The sequence below is a fragment of the Phalacrocorax aristotelis genome, chromosome 8 (genome assembly GCF_949628215.1).
Source record: "Phalacrocorax aristotelis chromosome 8, bGulAri2.1, whole genome shotgun sequence".
Classification (NCBI taxonomy): Eukaryota; Metazoa; Chordata; class Aves; order Suliformes; family Phalacrocoracidae; genus Phalacrocorax; species Phalacrocorax aristotelis.
In genome coordinates, this window is record NC_134283.1 from 40,560,255 (window position 1) to 40,585,412 (window position 25,158).

Consider the following 25,158-nt stretch of genomic DNA (forward strand, 5'->3'; position numbering starts at 1 on the left):
CCTCAAATACATTCACTCTCTGCGCGCACGAAGCCTGTGTTACACACACCATCTAGTGGCAAGACTGCAAATGGGATGGTGGGAATGAAAATCTCACCCATGAGACAGAACCAGAAAGAAATCATTGCTGAAGTCTGAAAAGGACTTATCACTCTGTTGGGGACTTACAGATGCTACAAGACAGACAAATTTTAAAATTACGAACAAGCTGAACGCTCCAGGGCGTGTGGTATTCATGGAAACGCTGAACTAGATCATTTATTTCAAAGCAAAGCAGTGCCAACATACTGAACGCGAGTTCTGAAGAGATGCAGGGGTGCCTGTGAGATGTTCTGTGTGCTTCCGTGCTTTATGCAGCAAGTGCGCTCAGGTGTTTTATGTTTTCTGCTGCTAGTGACAGGAACATCATAGAAAACATGAGTCTGCATTGCTACGCGTACGCTCTGCTACAGAAGAACCCCCTCCCAGAAAGAACATGATACTAGAATTAACTAAGGACAAGAGTTAGCTGAATCTCATTCCTGAAAAACAAACAAAAATATTGCAAGAAATCTTCGTTTTGTTCCCCTCCTATGGTAAATTAATGAGATCTTTGAATCCCTTCCCACTGCCAGGCTCCAAGTCTCCTTTGGGCTTTCTGGGGTGGGGAGGGAAGCGGAAGGAAGGAGTGGGGTCTACCAGACACAGAAAAAACCTGTGGACCCTACACTGCGCAACTGACCTTGCTGCCTTGGGAAGGTCAGAGGATGGCCAGATACGAAGACACGGGGTTGAGATCCGAGTAGGTTTGGACACAGGTTTTCCACAACCTCTGGAGGCATTACTAACCAAGTCTTCACCTTGCAATCCAAACCCAACTGACTCAGCTAGCTTTCTGGTCCGCAGCTCTAGAAAACTGCAGACAGTACAGGAGGAATCTTTCTGGGATTATCAAGTTTCTTACATGCTTCCTTTTTACCCTTAACACACCTCACTCGCTTGGCTGTATGTGCAACTCTTCACAAAAAGCTTCAGGTTAAGTTAAAATATGAATTAGACTTCAAGAAGGTTTGAAACAGATATTGGATTTATTGGTCAGCTATGAGTAGGAAAATACATTGGTAAAGAAAAAGAAGACCCTGTATATAAATATAATACTAACTAGTTAAAATTTGACCAAGAAGAAAGTTCCACTGAAGAGAACAGTAAAAGCCCTTGTTTACCATCAGACCATATTCAGTTTCCCATTTATCTTATTGAAGAGCTGCCTATAGACAAATGCAACATTCTTTGAGCTTAGTGCAGATAATGTGCTGGTTTTTGTTACATGAATGGTAAACAAGAGTTAGTCCAGTGCATTACACATTATACAGAAGTACTGTGAATAAAGACTAAGATATTCTATTTTAGACACTACTTAAACATACCAAGACACTTAAGTATTACAAATTTATGCAACCAAAAGAAAAGAATAGCAGTTAACATACTAAAAAATACTGTGTCTGGCTGGATGAAAAATGCTTGCTACTTAAGCGGTTAACTGAATTTTTTTAAGTTTTACAGTGTAATTAGTTGGGCGCCCTCCCCACCCCCAGTAGTGTTCTAATTATTTTGCCTTTCATACAGGTTTTACATGGTTGGAAAAAAACCCAAACCATAAGCTGTAAGCCTGGTTTAAAAAAAAAAATAAAATATTGAGATTTGCTAAAGTTACACCAAAGACGTATACATACAATGTTCTTAAAGTCAGTTTTGGAAATGCTAGCCAAATTTACCTTTTTTTTTTTTTAAAAAAACCGCTGCTAAAAGGACAAAATAATTACAACACACTGACTTACATGCTCTTTTCCCCCCCTACTTGTGTTATATTAAAAGCAGTAACTTGTGGTATTAGTCATGTACTCTAATCAATTCTTGTATTTAAAGGTATATTTTAATTTACACTTTGACACCCAGAATTCTTGGTAAATGTAAATGAAACTAGACAGGATATGGCTGTCTGCACTTTAAGTGAAAAAAAGCCTGGTCTAACCTAAATAAATCCTTTCAACCCCAAGATGTTGTGTGACTTTTGCTATATGTGCTTTTACAACAAGAACACTGAAGGTATGTTATGGCAACACCCAAAACCACCTCGAATAAAAATACTGCAGATAACCATTTTACGTTAAAAACTATGAAGCAAACATTTTGATTTTGTGAAGACGCAGTTTATTGCCTTATTCTATGTTATAGCTGGAAATTGAGACTTCTGAGTTAGATTTGTTTGACACAGGAATATTTTCTCTTGAAAGATTGCTTGACAAAGTTTCTCAGCTCTGTTATGGTGCCACCTGGTCTTTCCCTATATTCAAAATATTTCTCCTTCCTTCAGCCCCCGAGTCATAGCTGCAGTCCAGTTAAAACCCAGTGAAGTCAAAGGAGTGTCTTCAGCGTATTCAGTGGGTTTTCGACTGGGACTTGAAGGACTAGAATAAAAGCTGGAGGAAACGGTTATTTAAATGGACCCTTAGACTGTAAGGTGACTAAGCAGGATCAGTTGTGTCTCCAAAAGCACAAGGGGCCATATTTTAACATGCTGTTGTAAGTTCAAATATTTTTTGAGACTAAGCAATACAGGAGAACACATATTGGATAAAGCTCAAACCTTTAGAATCTAACAAGTGCACTCAAGCTCCAGCATCTATTAAAGTAAATTATCCCCCTCTAAGAAATACAAAATGAGTAAGTGCTTCCCTTCCCCTTCTGTAAAGCTTTCTGGACTCATTACACAATCCAGATAATCAGAAAAGAAAAAATAGTTTGCTCAGTTTGACAAGCTAAATTGGCTCATCATCACTGGAAATTGTCATGATGTACATTACCAAGACATCATTAAGGAAACATGAGTAAAACACCTTTTATTCACACTTTACAAAAAAACCCAAAAAAACAAACAGAAAAAAAATAACACTACGCATTAAGTCTACTACAGCAATACTACCAGCATTTCAATGTACTGATTATAAACTGGACATGTTTGGTGTTTGCACAACTAAAACCAAAACAAAATAACCCCGAGAGATCAGGTCCCAGACAAGGATTCAAGATCAAAATTTCTTCTATTGAGTTTTTAAAATGTACATTTTACATATCCGAACTTTTGTAATTTTCACTTTCAGCTTAAAACAAAACGGCTTGAGCACGCTTATGCGCTGACTACTTCTCAATAAAATTTTGAATCATTATTACCAATCCACTCTCTTATATATAAAAATTCACAATATTTAGAAAGTTTTCTCTTAATGCTCAGTGTCCTTTTGCTTCCCTGCCCGCAGCTGAAACAAAAGCTGTTTAAGACCAAGCTCTCTATCTCCTTTATTTTATTTCATTTCTTCTTTTACATTGATTATTCAAGTTGTATTAGTTTAAGGAGATGATAAATTCTCCCCCTTTTAGGATACAAACAGACAAGTTAAATTTGCAAGCTGTTATATACTTGGCTTCATGACACAAATGGCACTGAGGGTACACTATAACTTTAGTCGTGCTTGACACTTTAAAATAAGACTTGGTCACTTTAAAAAAAAATGATCTGAAGAATTGTCTTTGGGACCTGTATTGAAAATGCATTTATTTTACACTGCTTCATCAATAGATAAATGTAGGGTTGGGTTTTTTTTTCTTGAAGGAATTATACTTTCTGAAACTGAGGAACACGCTTAAACGAAGGAGAATTCACATGATAGTAATTCTTAGTGGGAAAAAACGGCACTGTGCAATGACACTGAAAGAAGCAGTGCACGGGTTTTAGAAGCTAGAAACTGTGTACCCATAACCTGAACATGTTCAAAAAGTGTGATATTCAATGCTTCACGAAGGAAAAGAAGATGCCACAGCTTATACAAAAGTATCTTCATAAAATTTTCACAAGTGTTAACATTATTTAAAAAAATAAAAGAGGATGCACAGGATCTCTCTGCATGCACAGGCAGTGCTAGTTGAGAACAAATTTAAGCAGGCACAGTGGAGATAGGACAAGTATTTAAAACAGAAATTAAGCTGTACACAAGCATCCCTAAATTTTACTTCAGAAGTTAGAGATGAGAAAGATAACTGAGTGTATACACATCAGCAATCATCAATCCATACAGGTCTACTCATACTCACTGCTTAGCTTATCTGTTCTGCGAGAACTCTATGCTTCTCTCTTTTTTTAAAGAAATCAGAAATAGAATGTATTTAGTTATCTCTGTAAGGTATTAAGATTTTATAGGTTTGGATTTTAAAAGCAACGTTCTCAATTTAACATAAAAAGTAGTACAAAAGGGCTAACAAAACCCTAACAGTGCAAATCATTAGCAGAGAAAACCTGTGACAACCTCTTTTACAAGCTGGCCTTTATAACACATGAAAACAGATAAAAATTTAGCCTTAGTTTACAATACAATCATTTTCCAAATCTGATTTTTTCTTTTTTTAAAGTACAAAATCTCATAAATCAGGTTTTCTGTTGTTCATATACAATCAATAAAGGCTAAATTCAAATTCTATATTTTACAAACAAGTCTGAAAAAGGAGGGAGTGAAGTACGGAAGAATGTTCTGTGGATGTTCCTACTGGCCTCAAAAAGTAGTGCTACAGATAACTGTGCAAAGAGATACTGTATAACAATTCCCTATTTCAAGGCATGAAAATGTCACGTTGGATAAAAGAAACAGGAAAGTTAATCGTAACGTATTAAAGAAAGGTGCAAACGCACCAATCGCTGTCAAACAGTATACAAAGTATATTGGGCTCAGAATTGTGTCTGTTGATAGCACCTGGCTTTTACTATGTCTTTAGCAAATAATTAGATTTAAGATTAAGATTATTAAGAAAAAAAAATCCCTGTTGGCCATACCTCACTCCTCTATATTCAGATTTTACAATTGTACAAGTTAGATTGAGGTTGCCCTCCTAAATGTACTTGACTACCTCCTGCCAGGGAGATGGATTCCATTTACAGGAGGCAGGAAAGGCAGCAAAAGCTCCAGTTGTGCAAAAAGTGAGAAGTGGTCAGAAGGGATGAGTGGATGTGGACAACCACTTATATTGTTCTCTATTAACCAATGATGATCCAAAGGTCCAAGAATGCCAAGTATGTTTAGCTGAGGTTTAGAGTAGAAGATGTAGTCAATAATACCCTAGAACAAGAAAAGAAATAAAATTGTTGGTATATATTCTTGAGTCACAGTATTTTTCCAAACAAAAAGTGAGCTCAGTATTACGAGTAACTGAAACGCTACCATTCCTTCTCCACAGCACATCCACATAGGAGACTTCTGCTTCCTCTATCCCATGGGTTGCTCAATACAGATTATGAAAACAAAAGAAAAAGTATTACTTCTGCTCTGCTTTTGTGGGTTGTTATTTTCAACCTCCTACGAAGCTTCAAATCACACTCCTCTAATTCTGAAGAGGAAAAGAACCATCTTTGCTTCCCCTGGGCAACAGAGCACCGAGAGTTTTCCAGTAGCAACATGGATTATTTCCTTGCAGTTGACAGCTTAAGTGCCCCTGCTGTTTTGTTTAGCTTGGAGTATTAAAATACCAAATCTTCCTATTTACAGGTCAGGTTCGCAGCACCCAAACTCCTGCAGATCTATTACCAGTTACTAACAAGAAAAGGAAAATGTGGTTTCTAGGAGACTGAAGTGTTGGGCACTCTAGTTCGCTATGTTTTAAATATAAACTTGGTGAATTTACTGTTAGCTACCCAAACAGATTAACTTTTTTGTTAAACAATTTCATACAGCAAATCGCATCAGTTAAACTTCAAACCAGAAAACTTCTCCAAAATATCAGCCAAGTCCTTACCTTGAAGTCAAATGTGTAATTTGTATAAGGCATTAGACCATTCTCATAGGCACTCTTCAACTTGAAACCATGTGTAATTCTTCCATTTGTTGTTCCATTTTTCCCATTACAGCTGAAGTTAGTAAGACTTTCATTGTATCTCAGTTCCTTAAAATCTTTGTGGTTTGTTTCCACGCCACCAGTGCTCAAGTACTCAACGACACCTATTAGTAGAGACACACACAAGAAGGTGTTAACAAGCATTCAACAAATAAGCACGTGTAGATTACTTCGAGTCATACACACAACCTTACACGTTATAAAAGCGAAGCCTTAAACACATATACAACATAAGAACTACTGCTGACTAAAATATTTCAGGACAATCTATATGTATGTCAAGAGCAAATGTCAGGTAGGACAAAGAGACATGCTTTGATTACAAAAAGCTAGAAGGTTAATTAGGAACAGACTGACTGGGGGGAAGACAAAAAAAGTGGAAGTAAAATTCTATAGGTGATAGGTAGGCAACTTCCTCCTCTCCTCATCTCTACGCTCAAGTCTTGGCTTTCATCGTTCTTCGGCTACAATGTTGCAAAAAAAAGCCAATTTTTGTAGCACTACTCTAGATAAAGTTAACTTTAAAGAGGCTGCAAAGCCAAATTGACAAGTTCCCTCTGAAAGGTATTTTCTTCCTTTCCATTCCTGCATTGTAGGGGAACAATGAAAATGCTTCTGAAAGACCAGACATAGCTATACTACTGCACAGGTAACACGGTCACTCACAAAAAATAGTCCTCTCTTCTCTCTTCCTTTTATTTTCTTCATACGCTTAGAGCTTATATCAAACAATGTATTCTCTAAGCTGAAAACTCCTTTAAAAAAGCGAGACCTTAAAATTCAAGTTGTTACATACTTGAAATAGTCTTAAAAAAAAGAAATATAAAGAAACAGAAATCTTACCGGAGTCTGGTAGAGAATTGAGATCTGCACACAGTACAAGCGGAATGGTTCCAAGTTCTCCCGAAACACCAGGTTTGAGACTACGAGAAGCTTTATCAATAATGTTCTTTACCTCGGACAGGAACATCATAGTTTGAACCAGCTTCACATCAGAATAATCTGGGTCCCAATGCATATGTGCATTAGCTACAAGAACTAGCTGCTTTTCCATCCCAAGATGTGGCTTTCCAGCTAAAATTTAAAATCAATTATTTGCCTTACATGGTCAGCAACAAAACCCACTATCATTGACTTTTAAACAGTTTGAGGGGAGGAAAAAATAACATAAAATACCAGTGTAACTTGAAGAGGGTCATATAACTCCTCTTACATCTACTAAGTGTTCTAGTTGATACAAAGCGTTAGGAATAATTGTGTTTCACATTCAACACCATTAACAGACAGACTATCTTGTACAGGTAACACATATTTAAGAATACTGTGAGTGACCATAAATAACAGATAATCCTAATGGCAGGCAAATAGCGTAGTTCTAAAAAATTAGAACAATTTTCCTCAGGTTGTGATGGTAAATAGGCACTGAGCTCTGAATTTTAAGTTTCCACATTGTAAGTCACCTCTCTTGCTACAAGTGCTTCTTAAAAGGCCTGCTTGTTAGAATCTGAACTAATAAGATATCATTTGGATAAACATAACACAGGCTGAGTAGGTACCCACTGCAATACTTATAAAGCCAATTTACATTTCCTAAATTAAGAATGACAGGCAGAATAAGCAGGTTGTATAAGCATGACAGTGAAGAAAATAACAAGCTAAAATGGTGCAGATACATGACCCAGAAACATGCAGCTAACACCAATGGACTCTGATGCCTGTGCATAACTCCAAGTAAAAGTCACTCAAACTCAAGCCTTTGTATTTTTTAAGCAAAAAAAGGAATAAGCAGGAAAAAAAAAAAAAAAATCATTTAAGCAATACAACTTTTCCCCAAATCCTCTTTTGAAATAAATTCGTGTGAGCATACAATGTGCAAAATTATACTCATCTGTAGAACCTAGTTTCTCTGGTTTACCACAACAAAAGTCAATTTTTTCATTTACAAAATACAATCTATTGAAAAATTAAACTAAATAGGACTTACATGACATTTCTATCAATTCCTTTCGCAGTTCTAACAATACAGCAACTCCAATGTTATCTTTTGTCATAACTCTGTTCAACATAGCTTCCGAACCTTCTGAGTTTGCCATGGCTAGTTGATTGAACTCAACAGTATGTTTTTGAACCAAAGTAAATCTGAAAAAGAGACATCATGCATGTTTTTTTTCAGCAGCCAGATACAAAAGTAAAAGTTACAGATAATTCTGCTTTTAATTAAAGCTCAAATGCATTTGATGTGAAAATCTCATCCAATCACATGGTTTCATAAAACCCTAAACTGAACTCAAAGGATAGCTTGCCTAGTAATGTTTAGGTATTTTATACTTAGTTTCAGCTAAGTGGGGGATAGAGACTGTAGAGAAGGAGTGCTTGTTTCTAATTCTGCACCGGTTTCCTGTTCCAAGATGCAGGTTTAATAAAGAGGGATTAAATATTTTTTCCGAGCCAAACGGTATCAAACCTGGCACTTATATTTACTTGTGGACACAATGGAATGGAAGCAGGACGAGGAAGCGATATTATTACCCTCATATCCAGACAGTTGTACGAGTACAACATGACACAATCAGTAAGTACTGCGGCTCTGAAACAATGGCTTTTTTTCAGAAGGGAAAAGTGATATCAAATGCCTCGCCTTTTGCTTTATCAGAAGGCTAATGTATCAGAAAGTCAATGTCACCCGAGGTCTTATTTCAGTGGTTTTGGGGATTTATCAACTCCTTTCCTCAAAAAAAAAAAAAAAGGCAAGTAAATAAGACATTTGCTTCATTTTTCATCATTAACACCTAATGGTTGGGACACACACTCAACAATTGAAGTGTATTTTAGTGACCTCCTAACGTGCATTGCTCTAACAGAATGAAACTTCAACTTAAACAAAACTTCAGGGTAAAATTTGCAACTGCTAGTTACACACCAAATTATTTCTCTCGTACAGACCACCCTTTTTAACAACAGGAATGCTCTAAAAGCAACCCTGAACGGCTACAAAGAGGGCGACTAACACCAAACTGAGCAATAGACCAACCTGAGAAATTTTGTGAAAGAGAACAAGACACAATAGAAGGCTTTGCAAAACACACCACTTACTTTTCTGTTTTGAAAAATATTGCACAACCATCAACATGTTTTCTTTCCTGTTCTGACATTGTCCTAGCTCTAGATTTTGGACTGAAGAATCCATTGTAGCCACGCTCTTTCAATTCTACCAGGAAAAAACTGTAGTACTGTTCCGTTTCAACCTCCTATGAAGTTATAAGATAGCACAGCATGAATGTACTATTATCAAAATACAGAAGACTGATATTATTTAGGCTCTTCAGAAGTGTAAATCACTTTCAAATTATATCTAAGGCAAAAAAATTTAAGAATTAAGTACATCCGAGAATGCAAATTTGAGAGCAATATCCCTATTTTAAGAAAATATAAATTAATTTCTGTAATCCCCAGAGTTATGATTATCTCAAGCCTTTTATTTGAAAATGTGTCAATTACAGCCCCACATACACACACAGGCACAAAGACACCCCCACGTACATTTCTTTGATCAGCAGCTGCTGGTTCACATTACAACTGTGTGGGCTGAAAAGCATTCTTTTGATGTCAAGCAACAAATAATGTTCTAAACACCACTTCTTTTTTCTTTTGTTTTCAGAAGGTTTTAAAAACAGACCGTTTACTGTAAATACATTTAATATAGAGAAACCAGCATGGGAACAGAAAAGGAAAAGAAGTAATATGATCTTTTACCTGAAGACTTATGATGTCAGCATTGCAGCTCAGGATTTCCTGCATAATGGCTTTTTTTCTGTATTCCCAGTTCAATGCCCAAGACGGACAATAGCCATACAGCTGCCGGGTAGCATATTTATCACAGAGTACGTTGTAACACATGACAGAAAACAAGGCTGCAGAACAGTAATTTTACTTACACACTGATATATTTAACACCAACAAAAAAACAGATACACAATTATGTTTTTCACTTTTGTCTTCTGCAAATTTATCAATTTATGCTTCATTTGCTTCAACCAAAACACAGCATGTGTATCTATACTAAAAAAATTGTTAGTCCTTCTAAGAAGATAAATTACAAGTTTGGACTTATGGCAGCTGCCTTCTAGCATGTAATGAGAAACAACACCCAACCCCCCTCTTTATATGTAAATAGCAAACAAATGTACTTTATGCTAAGCGGTTCTCTACAGTGAAAAGCCATATACACTTACCTTGTTTTAAAACACATTTACTATCTATACTCCTCAAATAGATTATTTAAAATCTACCTAATTATTACCACCACAAACTGTGACAGATCCATAGGCAGGGTAAGGATCCCTTTGCACAGGCAAAATAAAACCCCATGTTTCCACCTCCGAAAGCTTACAATTCAGGTGTGCACCCAAAAAACATCTGCTCTGTGTATTCATTTGGAACAGGAGTGATAATAAGACAGTTTGGGGCAATTTGACGGGTAATAGAGCAGCATGGATTTTTGGTTTTGTTTTGTGGGCTTTTTTGGTTTGTTTTTAAAAAGCACTAAGGAATCTGCAGTACAATACTTGGATACAGATACTTGGAAGCTAACTGGGAGCTCCTCTCAAACATGGAGTGTAACTCCGAAAAAAGGAAAAAGAAAGTAGTTTGAAGATTTAGCAAGTTGAGGCAATAAGCTTGGGCTGATTGGGGGTCAAAGCCCAGCATTTTGAAAATGAATAGGTCACAGCAAAAGACAGGTGCATTAACTTCACAATCTTTGAAGCAACCACCTTAATAAAATTAATAGGGGAAAATAATGTACATCAGTCCTGAAAGAAAGGACGCTGCAATAATTGAGAAATACACCAAAAATTTTTGGCGTGCTTGTGAATAGAAAAGGCTGTATTGTGGACAGTTCATGCAGGAAAAAAATAGTAAACAATTAAACATGACCTGAATCCCAGCAGCAAGAAAAGATGATACATCGGTTACCTTAAAGAAAAAAATTCTACATTTTTGGTCAAGTACACTCATGTTCTTCCATTTTTTTATTCTTCAACAAACGTTCAATTAAGCCTGTTATAATTCAACTATTTAACTAATTGTGGACAACAGCTTCAATTCCTATGAGGAAGTTGTTAATTAAGAAGAAATTACTTCATAGTAAAAGACGGATAAACCTGGAACAGGTGTTCCAATTGAGATAGAACTACTTCAGCTGGCTAGTCAGCACTGCACAGATGATTGGTTAATTTAAGCATCAAAAGTTTTTAGAGAGATATTAAAGATCCACAGCTTTTATAACACAAAAATAAAACAAACTAAACCAAAAAAATTTTTAGAAGTGTTATAGTACCTGTTGGTCTTGTACGGTCTGGTTCTTGCAACATAATCCAAGATCTTGGAGGCGGTTGTTCTGTTGAAACTATGGGAACATTTTAGAGATACAACAAGTGATAATCCCATTGATTTTACAAAGCAGAAATAAGCGTTTTAAGAATGATGACTTACTTCTTTTTGCAGTACCTGCCAAATTATCAAGCAAATAGTTCAGTAGCCTTCGCGTCCCATCTGGTTCCTGATAAAGGTTCAGAATATCCTGCGTAAGTGGATTTCCTGCAAACACATTTACAGAAATATTGAATAAAATAAACAAAACCATTACAAACTTACATATCAGTGTTTAATGCTGACACCTCTGAGAAAAGATACTGCATCTCCTATGAACTATGTAGAGGTTTCAAGTCTCAGGTCTTCAATCTCACAAAGCACTAGATGTGCGAACAGCTCTGGGGAAGTTAACCAGGTTCCCTCCTGCCTCTGCCTTCTGATCGACCACCCCAAGGGCGGTGGCTGGATCTGACAGGAGTGAGGAATCGGTCGTGGCACAACATGCAGGCAGAGCTGATGAGGCCAAACACAGAAGCCGCCTCTGCTTGCTTTGCTTGACACGAGTGAAACGTCCACCACCCGTTTATTTGCCAGCCATATCTGAGTAGAGAGTCAAAGGCATACGCAGATTGTAGAAGTTTTCAAGTTTTCCCAGACAACGCACATTGCAATTATCCAGTTTTAAGGGGGAGAAAACCAGACTTTTGAGACTTAACAGTGTTTAGAGGTATTGTGTCACATCAGGAGCAGAGTGATGCAAGTTCCCCTGAGGTCAGCGATTTTATCGCTAGCATCCATATGGTTTGGATTAAAAAAAAAGAAAGGAAAAAGATTTAAATTGCTGCTTGCATGAAGAGCACAGGACCCTACAGCAGTACAAAGCACATTCCCTTTTTGGTTGGAGTTGAATACCTACAGTTAACTGCAGACTATTTCTTAGTTAAAGCAGCACTGTATTCAACCCCTATGCAAGCAACAGAAAGCTTCTGCACACTCTGCAGAAAGAGAGGTAAACCTCCTTATATGCAGAGTGCTTCACCAAACTCATTCCTTTTCTTTTATTAAATAATCCCTTAACAATATTTATAAATGTGGACTAAGTAGCTACACCTGGGATTGCTATTCAGTAACCTTTTATGAACTAGCAGTCTACAGCAATTACATCTCAGAAATGATATAATGAAACAAAGCACAGATCCCAAGAAAAAGTAGTAATACCTTTCAGACCCAAAGTCTGTAACTGGAACAGTTTTCCCAGCTCAAAAGGTAAAACTCGTAACAGGTTGTTATTTAAATGTAGTTCCCTGTAGAGAGAGCAAGAATCATATAGGGCTGAAAACAGACCAACATATGTCTTCAGCAGCATAGTACAAGACGTTTAACTAAAAGAGAAACAATATACTAGCAAACCACAATATTGAAAAATTCAAAGACTAAACACAGCAGTAGTTAGGGAAATCCTGCTGTACTCACACACACATAGACAAAATACATGTTATGTTCAAGTACAAAGGAAAGGAGCTGTTTGGCAAGTTCAAGTTCATCTTAAAAAGTCAGAAGTTTTGTAAACATTAGCAATAATGAAATACTTTAATAACTACAAGTGATGAAGCAGTAATAGCTCTGACAAACCAGACCATGAAACAGTACGGCTATGATTAAAGGCCAAATAAAAGGGAATTTTATCCCATAAAACAAATAAGCAAAAAATCCAGAATAACGGCAGTACAATTAGAGCTATGACATTACCATGTTATGGTCATTTACAATAGCAACCTTCTGCTGGGGGTCGTCCATCCCATCCCCACCATAATTTCAGTGTTAAGACAAAGACAAAATATCTGCTTTTTAACTTACAAAAACAATCCACGGGCAGAATTCACGTCCTGAATTCTGATATCCCAACAAACGGCAGTGCGAAGAGACTTCTTAGGAGCTTTTCCCTTTCTTAAATGCATTCCCATCTAAGTAGCGAAGACTTTCCTCACTATATTTAATATTAAGTTTCTACTTGGAAGTGTTTACAACTTGGTGCCTAGAGACTTGAAAAGTATTTTGGGGCAACAAAGAAGGGAGAAAGAAAAAACAAAAGGCAAGGAAACCTGGATGCCAAGAGTTACCTTAGCTCTTTCAGATTTCTACAAGACAGCATTTGAAGTTAAGAGACACACTGTTCTAGCCTTGCATTTCAAGAGCAAACTCTGCCTGGTCCTTCCCTAACAAGGATTTCTGCCAAATTATCTCCATTTCACTGCATATTTGGAAACCTTGGTAAAAGCAAAGTGGCTTGTTTTAGAGGCACTCTGGGGTGTGGAATAGTGGAAGAAGATACAGAACAGCACTATCTTTTTATTTCACTGGGTTATCTAGAAATGTCAAGTCATTACGCAACTGACTGCCAGACTGTAACACACCCGGCCAACCGGGGCTTTTTTGTTTGCCCTTTTTTTTCAATATAAAATCCCATAGATACACACATATTGTAGAGAGAAGCTCAGAAGCCCGCTCTGTCATTCTAGGGTTTCCAGGTATGAACAAGGCATGTGGCACATAGGAAAGAGGAGGGGGGAGGAGAGTTTAAAAAAAAAAACAAACCACCCCAAACCAAACAAAAAAAACCACCAAACACCAAAACAAAAAAAAAAACCACCCACAACAAACCCCAACCAACATCTCCACTACTTCTCAGCACTTCCAGAGACATTTGAGATGTAAAGGGCTATTATTTTTAGGGATGATAGTCTCTATGATATTATAAAGCTACTAGTTTATTCTTTAGGAAGCTACTTTTTCCTCTAAAAGTTTTTCAAAGTATTGCTGAAGTCTAAAAAAAGTTATGTATGAAATTAAACAAAAATCAAATTATTCTAGAGGAAAAACACTGAGCTGGAAGAAAGGCACAGTAGTAGGTATCATTACACTTTCTCTCTTGGATGAAAGAGTTATTTTCTCTAATGATCCTTGCCTCTGCAGAACCCACCCCCTCTACACAGCAAAGGGGATCACAGCAAATCCCATTAGTTCTTTCAAGCATATCAAGAGAATCTGTTTTACAGCTGAGCTTTCCAAGATAACATTTTAGTGTTTATTTTTTCTCCTGTTTCTGCAAAGATGAGAACTCTAATTCTCTCTGACACCTCTTTCTTCAAGTACCTGCAGTAAAAAGGGAGATGCAAGGAGCCTTAGGCGAGCTTTGCCATATAGACCAAACCCAGAGCTCCAGATGCGGGAGCTGGAAGACCTGTTATCAATCCTCAAATGTGAGAGCGCAAATGATTTCTGTGGCTCAGGATATTAGCAATGCCCAGTGTTGGAGTATGGTTAGTTTGAGCATCTTCCCGAAAGCTATGGGAAGTGTCTGCAGTAAGAGCCAGCCTGAAACATGAAATTCCAGCACAGCTGAGACCTACAGAGCAATATCACGTAGGGTACACTTACAGGTTTTTCTTCACTTTCACTGAAAGAAATCATGGATCAGCTACAATTGCTGAGGACAGAGAGGACACAGTGGATTAACACACTAGCTTTTCACGTCTAGAGATCTGGATGTAAGTGTTATGCTGAGGTTCACAAATAGAGAACTAGTGTGATCGCAGACCTTTCACTACACATTTCAAATTCACAAAGTTTAGCTTTCTCTACTCAGAAGAAACTTAGGACTTGGAAGAGCTGAAGCTTCATAGAATCAGCCAGAATAAATCGGGAAAAGTGTTGGGAGGAAGGCATAAAACCTTCTAACACTACTGATGACTACACAGTGCTAAACCAACTCCATGTCATGAGTATTATAATTACAGCGATATTTTAAAAGGAAAAAGACTGATGAAAATAAGAGGATGCTAATGAAGTACAAGGATGAATTTCAGAACATTCCAGTAAATTCAGGGTTGCTAGCTCACAATACCTGAGGATTAGACAAAGGAGGGAAGAAACCTGTTACTAATAACTGCTTTTAATTGAAGTAGTAATGCAAAGCTTTCTTTAGAACAGACTGTTTCACAGCTGAAAACAACTACACAACACACTGTGAAACAGAGCTGCCAATTATGCTCTGAAAAGCAACATTGCTTTGCTCAGCCTCCAAGGTTTAGACTTCAACTGCTTTGGAATTTGAGCTTTTAGTACCAATTTAATCAGCTAGTTTAATCCTTCCCAACAGAGTGGGCTTTTCTAAAGTAGAAGAAAATGCAATGACTGATATTTCTATGTGCAAACTTGCTTTGCTTCCAGTTTCATTAAAGCTGTGTTGGCAGTCTATTTCTCTATTGTTTTCTCCTCCTAATAACATTCTTGTTACTTCTAGACTCTGTTTTCTGGATTTGAGAAAGCTGTCCATAAGTGTCTTCAAAATTAAAAGCAATGAAGGCAATTATTGGTGACTGTCTACTAAACCTAAGATAAGGCTCTTCCTTTGGATCCAGCGCAAAGGAGTGTTGCCTGTAAATATTTACTCTTCTATAAAATCATTCAGGTATTTACATAACTGTTTTTACAAAGTGAAATGCTGCAGCCTTAATTATCATCTAAATAGGCATCACCATTCATGTTTCACTTCCAAAAGGAGGTGTCGTTCCATGCAAACTTTGCACATCTTGGCACTGTAAAATTGATGGTGGAAAAGGTGCATTTAGAACATTCTTTTTTCTCCTCCCCAGTCTGCACAGGAATGCAGTTACATGATAGCAAAGGTGGGAAGGAGATATTAGACATGTTGCAGTTGTTATAAAATAAGCAGAATAAGAACTATTGTTAAGAATAATTCCTAAAGATGAATAAAGAGGAAAAAATTGTACTTAGCGTGATTATGAATGTTTAATCTGACCTTTTTCCTACCTTACTATGAGTTAAAAGCAATTTTTTGTGCATCAGAATTTCTGCGAGAAAAAAGCCACATCAAGATTTGTAAAAGAGTCTGGAAAGAGACACACAAGAGAGAAAACCTTACTTGGAAGAATATAAAATGGGTGATTGCTATCAAACTGAGCACTTCTGAAGCTCATTCCATACTGTCACACATCGGAACAAGAGATCACAGAAAAGCCAGCATTGCTATAGCTGCACAGACCATACCAAGTATTCAGGGAGACCCATAAAAGGAAGTGAGGAAGGAGGAATTTATTGATGCTTTTTGTTTACTAGAACATAAAAATTATGCTGAAATTTAAACTGTTGATTATAGAAACAAAGATAGTAAGAGAACAATTTTAACGCCTGCTAAAATTTACATACCTGAGTGACACCATGTTTCCGAGCTCTGCTGGTAAACTGCGAATTTTATTAGAGGACAGGTCCAGATATACCAGATTGTGAAGCTTGGCAATGTCTGAAGGAATACGGGATAAGGAATTGTCACTGAGATGCAAAGCTGTCAAATGGGTCAGTGTCCACAATGACGAACTTAAGCTTCTCACTTTCCCTGTGGAGGGAAGGTACAAAAGAAAATAGAATATTTAAAATATATGGGTTTAGCAATAATTATACCTTTTTTAAGTATGGGACGGGAGGGGGGACTTGAGAGTGAGTTTTGTTTGGGGTTTTTGTTGCGGTTTTTTTATTACTACTTTATTCTATTAAACAAAAATGCCATTAATTGCTGATACTATAGGTCAAAGAATTCAGCAATGCTTAAGAGAACATAAGGTGTTGCCAGGGATGCTTCAATTGATTTTCTCCACGCCATACTTAAGGTTTAAACACCTGTCTTTGTCAAGTTCCATACAAAACAAGACATATTTACTAACTGACCATGAATTCAATAATTAACATAGGTGTAAGAAACAGATTTTTTTCAGTTACAGTTTACATTTGGGACGAAAGATGCTTCTTCAGTTTGTGTCTTATTTCTGTGCAACATCTTTCAAACCAAAAATCTATATTCTATGGCATTAATCCAGCCAAGAACAGATAGAAGCACTATATTTAGGGTGACTAAAAGGCTTAGTTGAGAACATGGATTTCCATCTGGCATTCAACTAAAAGCTGCATAAACTACTGCCAGATATTTTAAAAAACGGTATGATTTTTGTATAAACTGAAGGGTGGAAACATGGATTTGTGTGACAGAATCAAGATTTTTACATTGCTGCATGCAAGGCATGTGAGATATCATCAGGTCTCTAAACATTTCTTCTCTCCAAAAATTTTTTTCCCCCAGGAGTGGGTCGTTTTTCATTTATAGAAGTCATCTCGCTGTACCAAAAGCATCAGAAGAATACCAGCACCCGTTTGTCCAAGGTAAAAAGCTACTTGTGATAGCCTTTAAAAACCCACCATGACTCACCAATATTAAGAATGGTCTGGTTAATATTATACCAACATACACACGTTATAATTCCTTTCTGTAAATTATTTTCTTCAAAATAAAAGAAGTCATATTTAGTGCCTGGGGAAAGCTATACTGTGTATCTGGGACTCAGTCCCTGGTAACAAAAGGTTTAATACAGGTATCATTTCCAGTGAGCTGTAAGAAAGTGAATGGCATAAAAGAAGCCTGTAGTGAAAAAGCTCAGTGATTTAAATGAGAGCAGTTAAAACATTTGTGGCTTTCTGTATTAGATAACCAAGTATTTTGCAAGGAACAAGAACAAAGAACAGTGTGAACATTAATAAAACAAAAATTGTCACATTTTATTTTGCAAGGCAAATGCATACAGTTCTTAAAAAAATGCATGCTACTGTAATGGTCATTAAGACATTTTTTGAAAGGTTTTAAATACAAAACAATAGTTCTTTGCATTTTAAAAATTGAATTAACACCTCTTCCCACACCTAGTGCAAACAGGTGACCGCGATCAAAGAAACCCTTGTATCTGAAAGGATTTCCAATCAACATCACTGATCCATCCTCTTCGCTACCCGCGCCCCTCTTGGCTGGAATCAACTACAGTGAGATTACCAGGCATGAAAGGGAAGAGCCATCTCTTAATGCACTTCCATCTGCAGAGGCAGCAGATGTCCAAGTGGATATCCAAGCCTAATGCTGATACATAATGCTGATTCCTGAAGCAGCATTTAACTAGGTTTCTGCATCTGTGACCTTCAAGTAAAGAATGCTGTTCACATGTTAAGGCACGTGTCACTTGAAGCAAGACAGATTCAATGATCTGGATGGGAAGACTCTTCACAATTCAGAGAACTCTATTTGTATTCCTCCTTCCATAAATTTCTCTATTGGACAGTCCTTTAGAAATACCACATAGCAATTTTTGCAGTGTCTTAAAGAACCTCCACATTTAAGCAAAATTTCAGCCTAAATTTACAACATCACAAAATAGTTTTTAAATTCTTAAAATATTTGCTTTAATTTCTTTGTAAGCACACTTTATGTAGCAAGATCAGAATTTATGCTACAAATCAAGAGACCAATGTTCCATACCACTTGGAATTAATGTTTATGAACTCTGATCATCATTTTATTTTCAATAAAAGATCCAAAAGTCAAACAATATCTCAAAGCCAGCACAGTTCTTGGAGGATTTTTTTTTTTATTTTATTTTAAATATCAAGAACAGAGTGAAGATTTACAACTGCTTTTAAACTGAAAACTTCTGTCTCAACAGAAACTATACTGACATGGACTAATACAACATTGTTGTTACACTACTTAAAGCAACAGCATATGTCAACATATCAATCCCAGCTTCACCCTCTTTGACAAATTATATCTTAAACCCATGCTCTTACCCACTTCATCTTCTTAAAACTCAGAGAGTGCACATCCATATCCTCATCTTCCCAACCTTCCTACATGTTAGGATTCTCTACCTGCCTCAACTTACCACCTCTCCTACAGCTCCCTACATTATCCCAACCCAACCTCTCCCCATGGCACACCCAAAGGCTGACAGCTGCTATGTTGGTGTGCTGGCTCTCTTCAAGGCAGGTAACTCCACCCCAGATTTCTTGTTCAAGCCCATACTACAGAGGCTACTCTTAACTTGCAATGAGATCATACTTGGGACCACTCCTCAGTTTCTTACCACTTATTTCCAACTCTGCCCAGTGTGATTTCTTTCCGTTGGCTGCTTCCTCTGAGGACATAATTGTGTACATCCTCCGTGGATCAGGTGGATCGTACTTTTCCTTGGGCATTCCTGTTGAGACAAAAAGACAATTAATTAAGGTATTATATACTGAGAATTCTTTAAAAGGTGATTTCCATTTCAGTTCAATTTTGTATTAGATGTTCACTCCAAATACTTCTCAAGACTTCAGAAAATCCGTGCCCATTTACAAACTTCGCCAAGCGGGAAAGACTGCTATAAAACAGAAGAACACAGAATCCTGACGCTCCTAGAATAGCAGACGACAGCCTAACGCCCCACCTAATAATTTAACAAAATCTGTAGACCAACATAAACATTGTGTACTGCCATCTTTCATGGGTATGTGATTGCATCCATCAAAAATCAATCCATCCTACTGCCAGCTCTTAGTTCTTCAACAATGAAAATTCAAGAAGCGATGACCACCACCACCAGGTTCTCCCTCATAAAAACTATAAAGAAAACATTTGCTAATAACCTTGACTATCCATCAGTTCCAGGTTTACTGCAATTCTCAACTCTTCACGCAAGTCAGCATCCAAGAGAAGAATTAAGGTTACAAAAAGATCCTCAATTCTTTAACTCTGCAAAATGTTAGCTTTTGATCCAACCTGTACCCTACTTTTCTCAATCTGAAAATACTGTACCTCAGGTAGACATTTCTATCACTTTCCTCAGCCAGGTGTTTAACACTGAAGTTTAACTCTATTTATCTTACCCTCTTTCACGTCATTCCTGAGAAGAAACTGAAAAATGTTTCTGGTAAAGCTATCTCTTTTTACCATACCCAGTCATGGACCGCGAGAGAGAAGTAGCAAAAATTCCTCTCAAAAATCCCTCCTTCCAGCTTTCCTGTACCTCAACACACAGGAAAAAGGAAAAAGGAAAAAGGAAAAAGGAAAAAGGAAAAAGGAAAAAGGAAAAAGGAAAAAGGAAAAAGGAAAAAGGAAAAAGGAAAAAGGAAAAAGGAAAAAGGAAAAAGGAAAAAGGAAAAAGGAAAAAGGAAAAAGGAGCACCCCTGGCTCTGTACTAAAGCCCCGTGCCATACCCCTCCCTGTACGATTAGCTAGCTCTCCGCTGTCCAAGGAGAAATGCATCTGAGTTTTAGTCATTTTAAGAGGAAAAACAGCTTACATATATTTAAAATAAATCAATACTATATTAATTTGCAAATTACCTCCATGTTTTCAAGTTTCATAGGATTTCCAATATAAGCCACATTTATCACAAATAAGAGTAATATTTTTACATTGCTCTACATATATCTAACAGCTTTTACAGCAAAGATTTCACCATCTTAAGCTGCCACATCCAAAATACATACAGAAAGGCACAAGCAACAAGCTATAAAATTATTCATGGGGAAAAAGAGAAATTAAACAACACTGGCTTAAATCACATTTACAAACACATTACAGGCAATATTATGCAATTATTAAGCAAAATACTTTACAGCAACATTTTAATACTACCCAAAAACACTCAACAAAGAAGAAGGTACACTGGTCAAAATCATGAGCACACCTACCTACCAGGTCTTTTAAGGCTTTCTAATTTTTTCATATCCCTGGACAAAGCAAACACATCAGAATAGTGGTACAACTATATAGAGAATAAACAAGGAATAACTTTTAGTAAAAATCAGACTACCAATCAGACTTGTTATCTGTTTATTGAATTTACTAGAAAATGTTTACTCTGCACATTAAAAATAAACCAACAGAAAACACTCAAAAACTTTCAGCTAATTACACATCTTAATTAAAATAAAGCTTTTAAGCAACTCATGCTTACTTTAATACAACAGCCCTCTTACTAATTCACACTCCACCTTCCCACTCCCACTACTGGTCAAAAACAGATTTCTGCAGTGAAAAGAAATTCCCCCTTAAAAAGTGAATTGTGGGTAAAAGGATGAGATTATAAATAGCAGCTGGGTGGAGCTCCTTAAAGAATGAAGGCACTTGAGTACCCAGGGCACTGGAATTACCAAGTGTAACACTTTCTTCTTCAAAATAAGCTAATTAAAGCAGATAAGACTGGATTATAACAACCAGAAAGGTAAAAGCATAATTTCTCTCTGCTCTAAGTATGCCACTAGTGCAATAATATATGGCAAAATAATGTACAAAGCATCTCTTCTAAAATTGCTATATATAATTATATATAGTAAACAAAGTTGCATGCCACATAAGGATGCTCTAGCTTGTCAGGAAACATTTACCTTCCTCCGTCATTTGATGCCTTCTCTTCCTGCAGCTCCCTGAATTAATAAATATGATCCAATTTTTCAAGAAATGAAGCAGGTATACCAGAGACAGAAATCTCATTCAGTACAGAAACACGAATGTTCCCCAGAGCATGTTCAATCACATGCACTAATTAACAGCCTTGCTGGTACCAGCAGCATATAGCTCCTCGCTACCAGAAAAGGATGACATACTTTTTCAGTGGGTTTTGTTAAACTGTGCTAAAACAATTAAGGATCTAAGAATTTGAGGTTTTTAGCACTGGATCCTGGTGACCCCACGCTCCCGGACCGTCCATGGCACTACCCTCCCGCTTACCGAAGTTCCTGCTCTTGATTGTTTTCCCTTTCTCACTGTTGCATTTCGCAGTGGACAATTCTCTGGTGTTCAGCATTACCAGGAGCAAAAAGAAAGCTGTGACTGCTCTTGAGACACCTGGCTGAAGGAGCTGCTGATGACCCGACTGCATCACTGACACCAGCCACACCAGAACACCAAGGGCACTGTCACACCAAGTGTTAGCGCATCCTTATCCATCAGGTGGAGTTCACGATTTCTCAAGACCTGACAGCAAGGCTAAATTTGGGTCGTATTTCACAGGCCGCTACAAAACACAAGTGCAATACCTTGAATTGCGTTCCAAAACCTCACAGCATGGAGTAGTTCAAGAAAATCACTCTTTTGCAAATCACTGTCTCTCCTCCTTTCTCTACCTCCCCAAATCCAAATTTAGACCCCGCTGAGCTGCTACAGTTAAATGTAATAGCTGAGGTGAACGTCAGATTCAGTGATACAGTTCTGTCAGACTAAAGGACGCATAAAATGGTGTTTAACAGCCTTAGAGCCGTTGATAGCTGCAGCTTTAAACTCTCATGATGATCAAAAGAGATTACACCACCTGTAATTTGCAGTTGCACCAACACAGATGGCGGGAAGCACCACTGAACATTAGGCTGTTATAACATACAGCAAGTTAGTTGGTAAAGGAGAAAATCTTTATAAACAAAAATATGACATGGATTCCCAGACACACCTCAGACTATATAAATTTAATGAAGAGGACATTTAAATATGTTTGAATGCAAATTAATTTTTTAACTATCTGCTACCAGGTTATTAAAATTGTTATTTAAATAGTTGTAAAAACAGAAGAGCTTGGGAGTTCAAGAGGAGTGTGGCTGCCTGCTCCCAGCCCAGGTCACTTAGTCCCAACACAGAATTAACAAGCCTTGCCCCAAAGAAACTGAGCTAAACAAGGCCGATGAGGTCAACAGTGCAAAGGGTCTGACACAGGGAATTAGATCTTGAATCTTCAGTGTAGACACAGTTTTAAGGCCTTGTTTGCACAGAGGTACTGAGAGAAAGGCAGTAGGAGAGAGCAAGGGGGAGCAGCAGCAGACCAGACACTTCAGGGAAAGGTGCAGGGCACAGATGATGGGGATCAGAAAGAGAATAAGAAACCTGAAAGTTGTAAAGTCAAGGGAGGGCAACCTGTTAAGAAGAGCTGACAAATTTGGCCGGTACAACAAGTGGGTGATGGAGCACAGGCTCTGGCTTGACTCAGGAACAGACCACTGGAGACAAAGCCAAGTGTTCACAGGTTGAAGAGCACCTGTACCTGTCTCTCCAGATTAAAGCAACGAGTGCAGCCAGGTGATGAAGAGCCAGGCTAGGCCTTGTTTCAGAGAACTGTCCTGGGGAAGAGATGGCATGATTACCAGCACCCATGTGAGTGGGTGTGCTGTGGTACGGAACAGCTGCTGCTCCGCTCCTGACGAGCACTTAGAGCCGCAGCATAAATGCCACAAAGGGTATAGTGGCAGGAGGAGTTGGTAGCCTGGAAAAGAAGGAGTTGCCCAAAGTGTAGGCTGTTTTAACTATGCTGTTAGCTGTGGAAGAGTGGAGTTCAGAGCATCACCCAACAAGACTTCTGAAATGGTAAGTCTCCTAGCCTATATGTGTGTGGCAGCTGGACTATGAAGCAGTTAATGCTCCAGATGACCACATAAATGACCAATAAATAATGCCCCTAAAATGGAGACATGATAGTCCAGGGAAACTGTTTTGAATGACAGGGCAGAAAAGATAGCAACTACTTTCCAGTCCTTCCCTTCTGCCACTTTAATGAAACTGAAAGATAGTGGGGAGAAGGATTTAATCAAACTAGGTAGGTGAGTGGTTTTTTTTGAGAGTAAGCAATAAGGCTTTTTTAAAAGAAACCACCAACAGAAAATGCCACAGCAGTTCTTCATTTCCTGAAATGCTTTCTGTAATACCACAGATAAACTAACTCTATTTTAAAATGAAATGTATTAGATAACTCCTGTAGGCCAAGTACCATCAATCCTTTATAGTATTAACTTTACTATAAATGTAGATATCAAGATTGCTACAAAAACTCTCCTAGAAACATCAGCTTCTATATAAAAATTTAAATGAGGCAAAGAAAACTTGAATTCTAAAACTTCATAGAAAACAAAGTTGTATCTAAACATTAACCTATGCTGCTCTCACTTGTTCCTTATCTGATCTATTCAACTATTCTGAAATAACTATTTCAATACTTACTAAACAGCATCTACAAATCCTATTTCAAATGTGAGTAATTTTAGAAATACCTCAAGATCACTATGCTGAAATATTACAACTCTGCTTCTGAAACTTCTTGACACGTTGGTGACTTCTTTTGACTGTTTCCCCCTCCCAACCTTTACCTGATATTATTTATCACTAATAAGCTGATATAGATCAGAAGACAGCAAAGAAGGGGAAGTAAACAAAGTAGCACTGCACCTGATCAGGTGCAGAATTACTCAAACTTCTTGCTAATTTAATTAGAAACAGTGACTAAACCATACAAATCTAGATCTAGCAAAGTTAGAAAACTTAAGTAACTTTCTATTTATCGATGCAGTACATATTACTTACCAAATAAGTGACTTCTGCACTGCTCATAAATAGCAAGATAGAATACAATCGACAGTACTTCCTATTAATTTTAAGCCATTAAGCTGCTCAAAGATTTCTTAAGAAAGTGATAGCATATATGGGAGACTTTTCTTTCTTCAGACCCTAATACTGGAAGCTCATCCCAGACCATTCATTTGTAACTTTGTGCCTCTAATCTTGAAACTCTCTTCCATGCAACCCAAAGTTCCACTTGAAAATACGTTCCAATGACTTTCCCCATAAGTGTTTCTTAAATTGACTGGTATGTCTTGAATTCAAGGTTAATTTAGGATCCTCCTCACCCCCCCAGCCACTTGCACTGTGGTTTTACAAGGCACGAAGCAGAACTAAGCTGGTGCGGCTGCAGTTCCTTCCTCCCCAGGACTGTGTATTTCCACTTCACTCTTGCATCAGAACTGACTTTCGTCTAATAACTAAAGGGGCTGGTTAAGAGAATTAAACTGCCCAAAAGATAAGGGGAAAGGAGGGAAAAAATATTTGAAGGAGCCTAGCTTCCTGTGTTATTATGCCTGTACAGCAATAATGTATGTGTGGATTTGCAGCACAGCTGTTTACACGACTGAAATCAGGACAACAACATAATTGTCTTTCTGTCCACACCTACC

General features: G+C 37.5%; 1 protein-coding gene across 5 annotated transcripts in view; it reads right to left on the reverse strand.

Annotated features, from left to right (window-relative positions):
• Window positions 1-1,044: 1,044 nt before the first annotated feature.
• CNOT6 (CCR4-NOT transcription complex subunit 6) overlaps window positions 1,045-25,158 on the reverse strand; it is a 33,563-nt gene continuing 9,449 nt past the window's right edge. For 4 of the 5 annotated variants that reach the window (XM_075102795.1, XM_075102797.1, XM_075102799.1 and 1 more), the window contains 11 exons: window positions 19,269-19,382; window positions 16,519-16,705; window positions 12,508-12,593; window positions 11,410-11,514; window positions 11,255-11,323; window positions 9,670-9,827; window positions 9,010-9,164; window positions 7,901-8,055; window positions 6,760-6,990; window positions 5,818-6,020; window positions 1,045-5,144 (listed from right to left, as the gene is read on the reverse strand). In XM_075102795.1, the coding sequence (XP_074958896.1) occupies window positions 4,932-5,144; window positions 5,818-6,020; window positions 6,760-6,990; window positions 7,901-8,055; window positions 9,010-9,164; window positions 9,670-9,827; window positions 11,255-11,323; window positions 11,410-11,514; window positions 12,508-12,593; window positions 16,519-16,705; window positions 19,269-19,380 (1,674 nt within the window). In that variant the 5' untranslated portion in view covers window positions 19,381-19,382 and the 3' untranslated portion in view covers window positions 1,045-4,931. The remainder of the gene's footprint in view (window positions 5,145-5,817; window positions 6,021-6,759; window positions 6,991-7,900; window positions 8,056-9,009; window positions 9,165-9,669; window positions 9,828-11,254; window positions 11,324-11,409; window positions 11,515-12,507; window positions 12,594-16,518; window positions 16,706-19,268; window positions 19,383-25,158) is intronic. The other variant, XM_075102800.1, reaches the window with a different exon arrangement.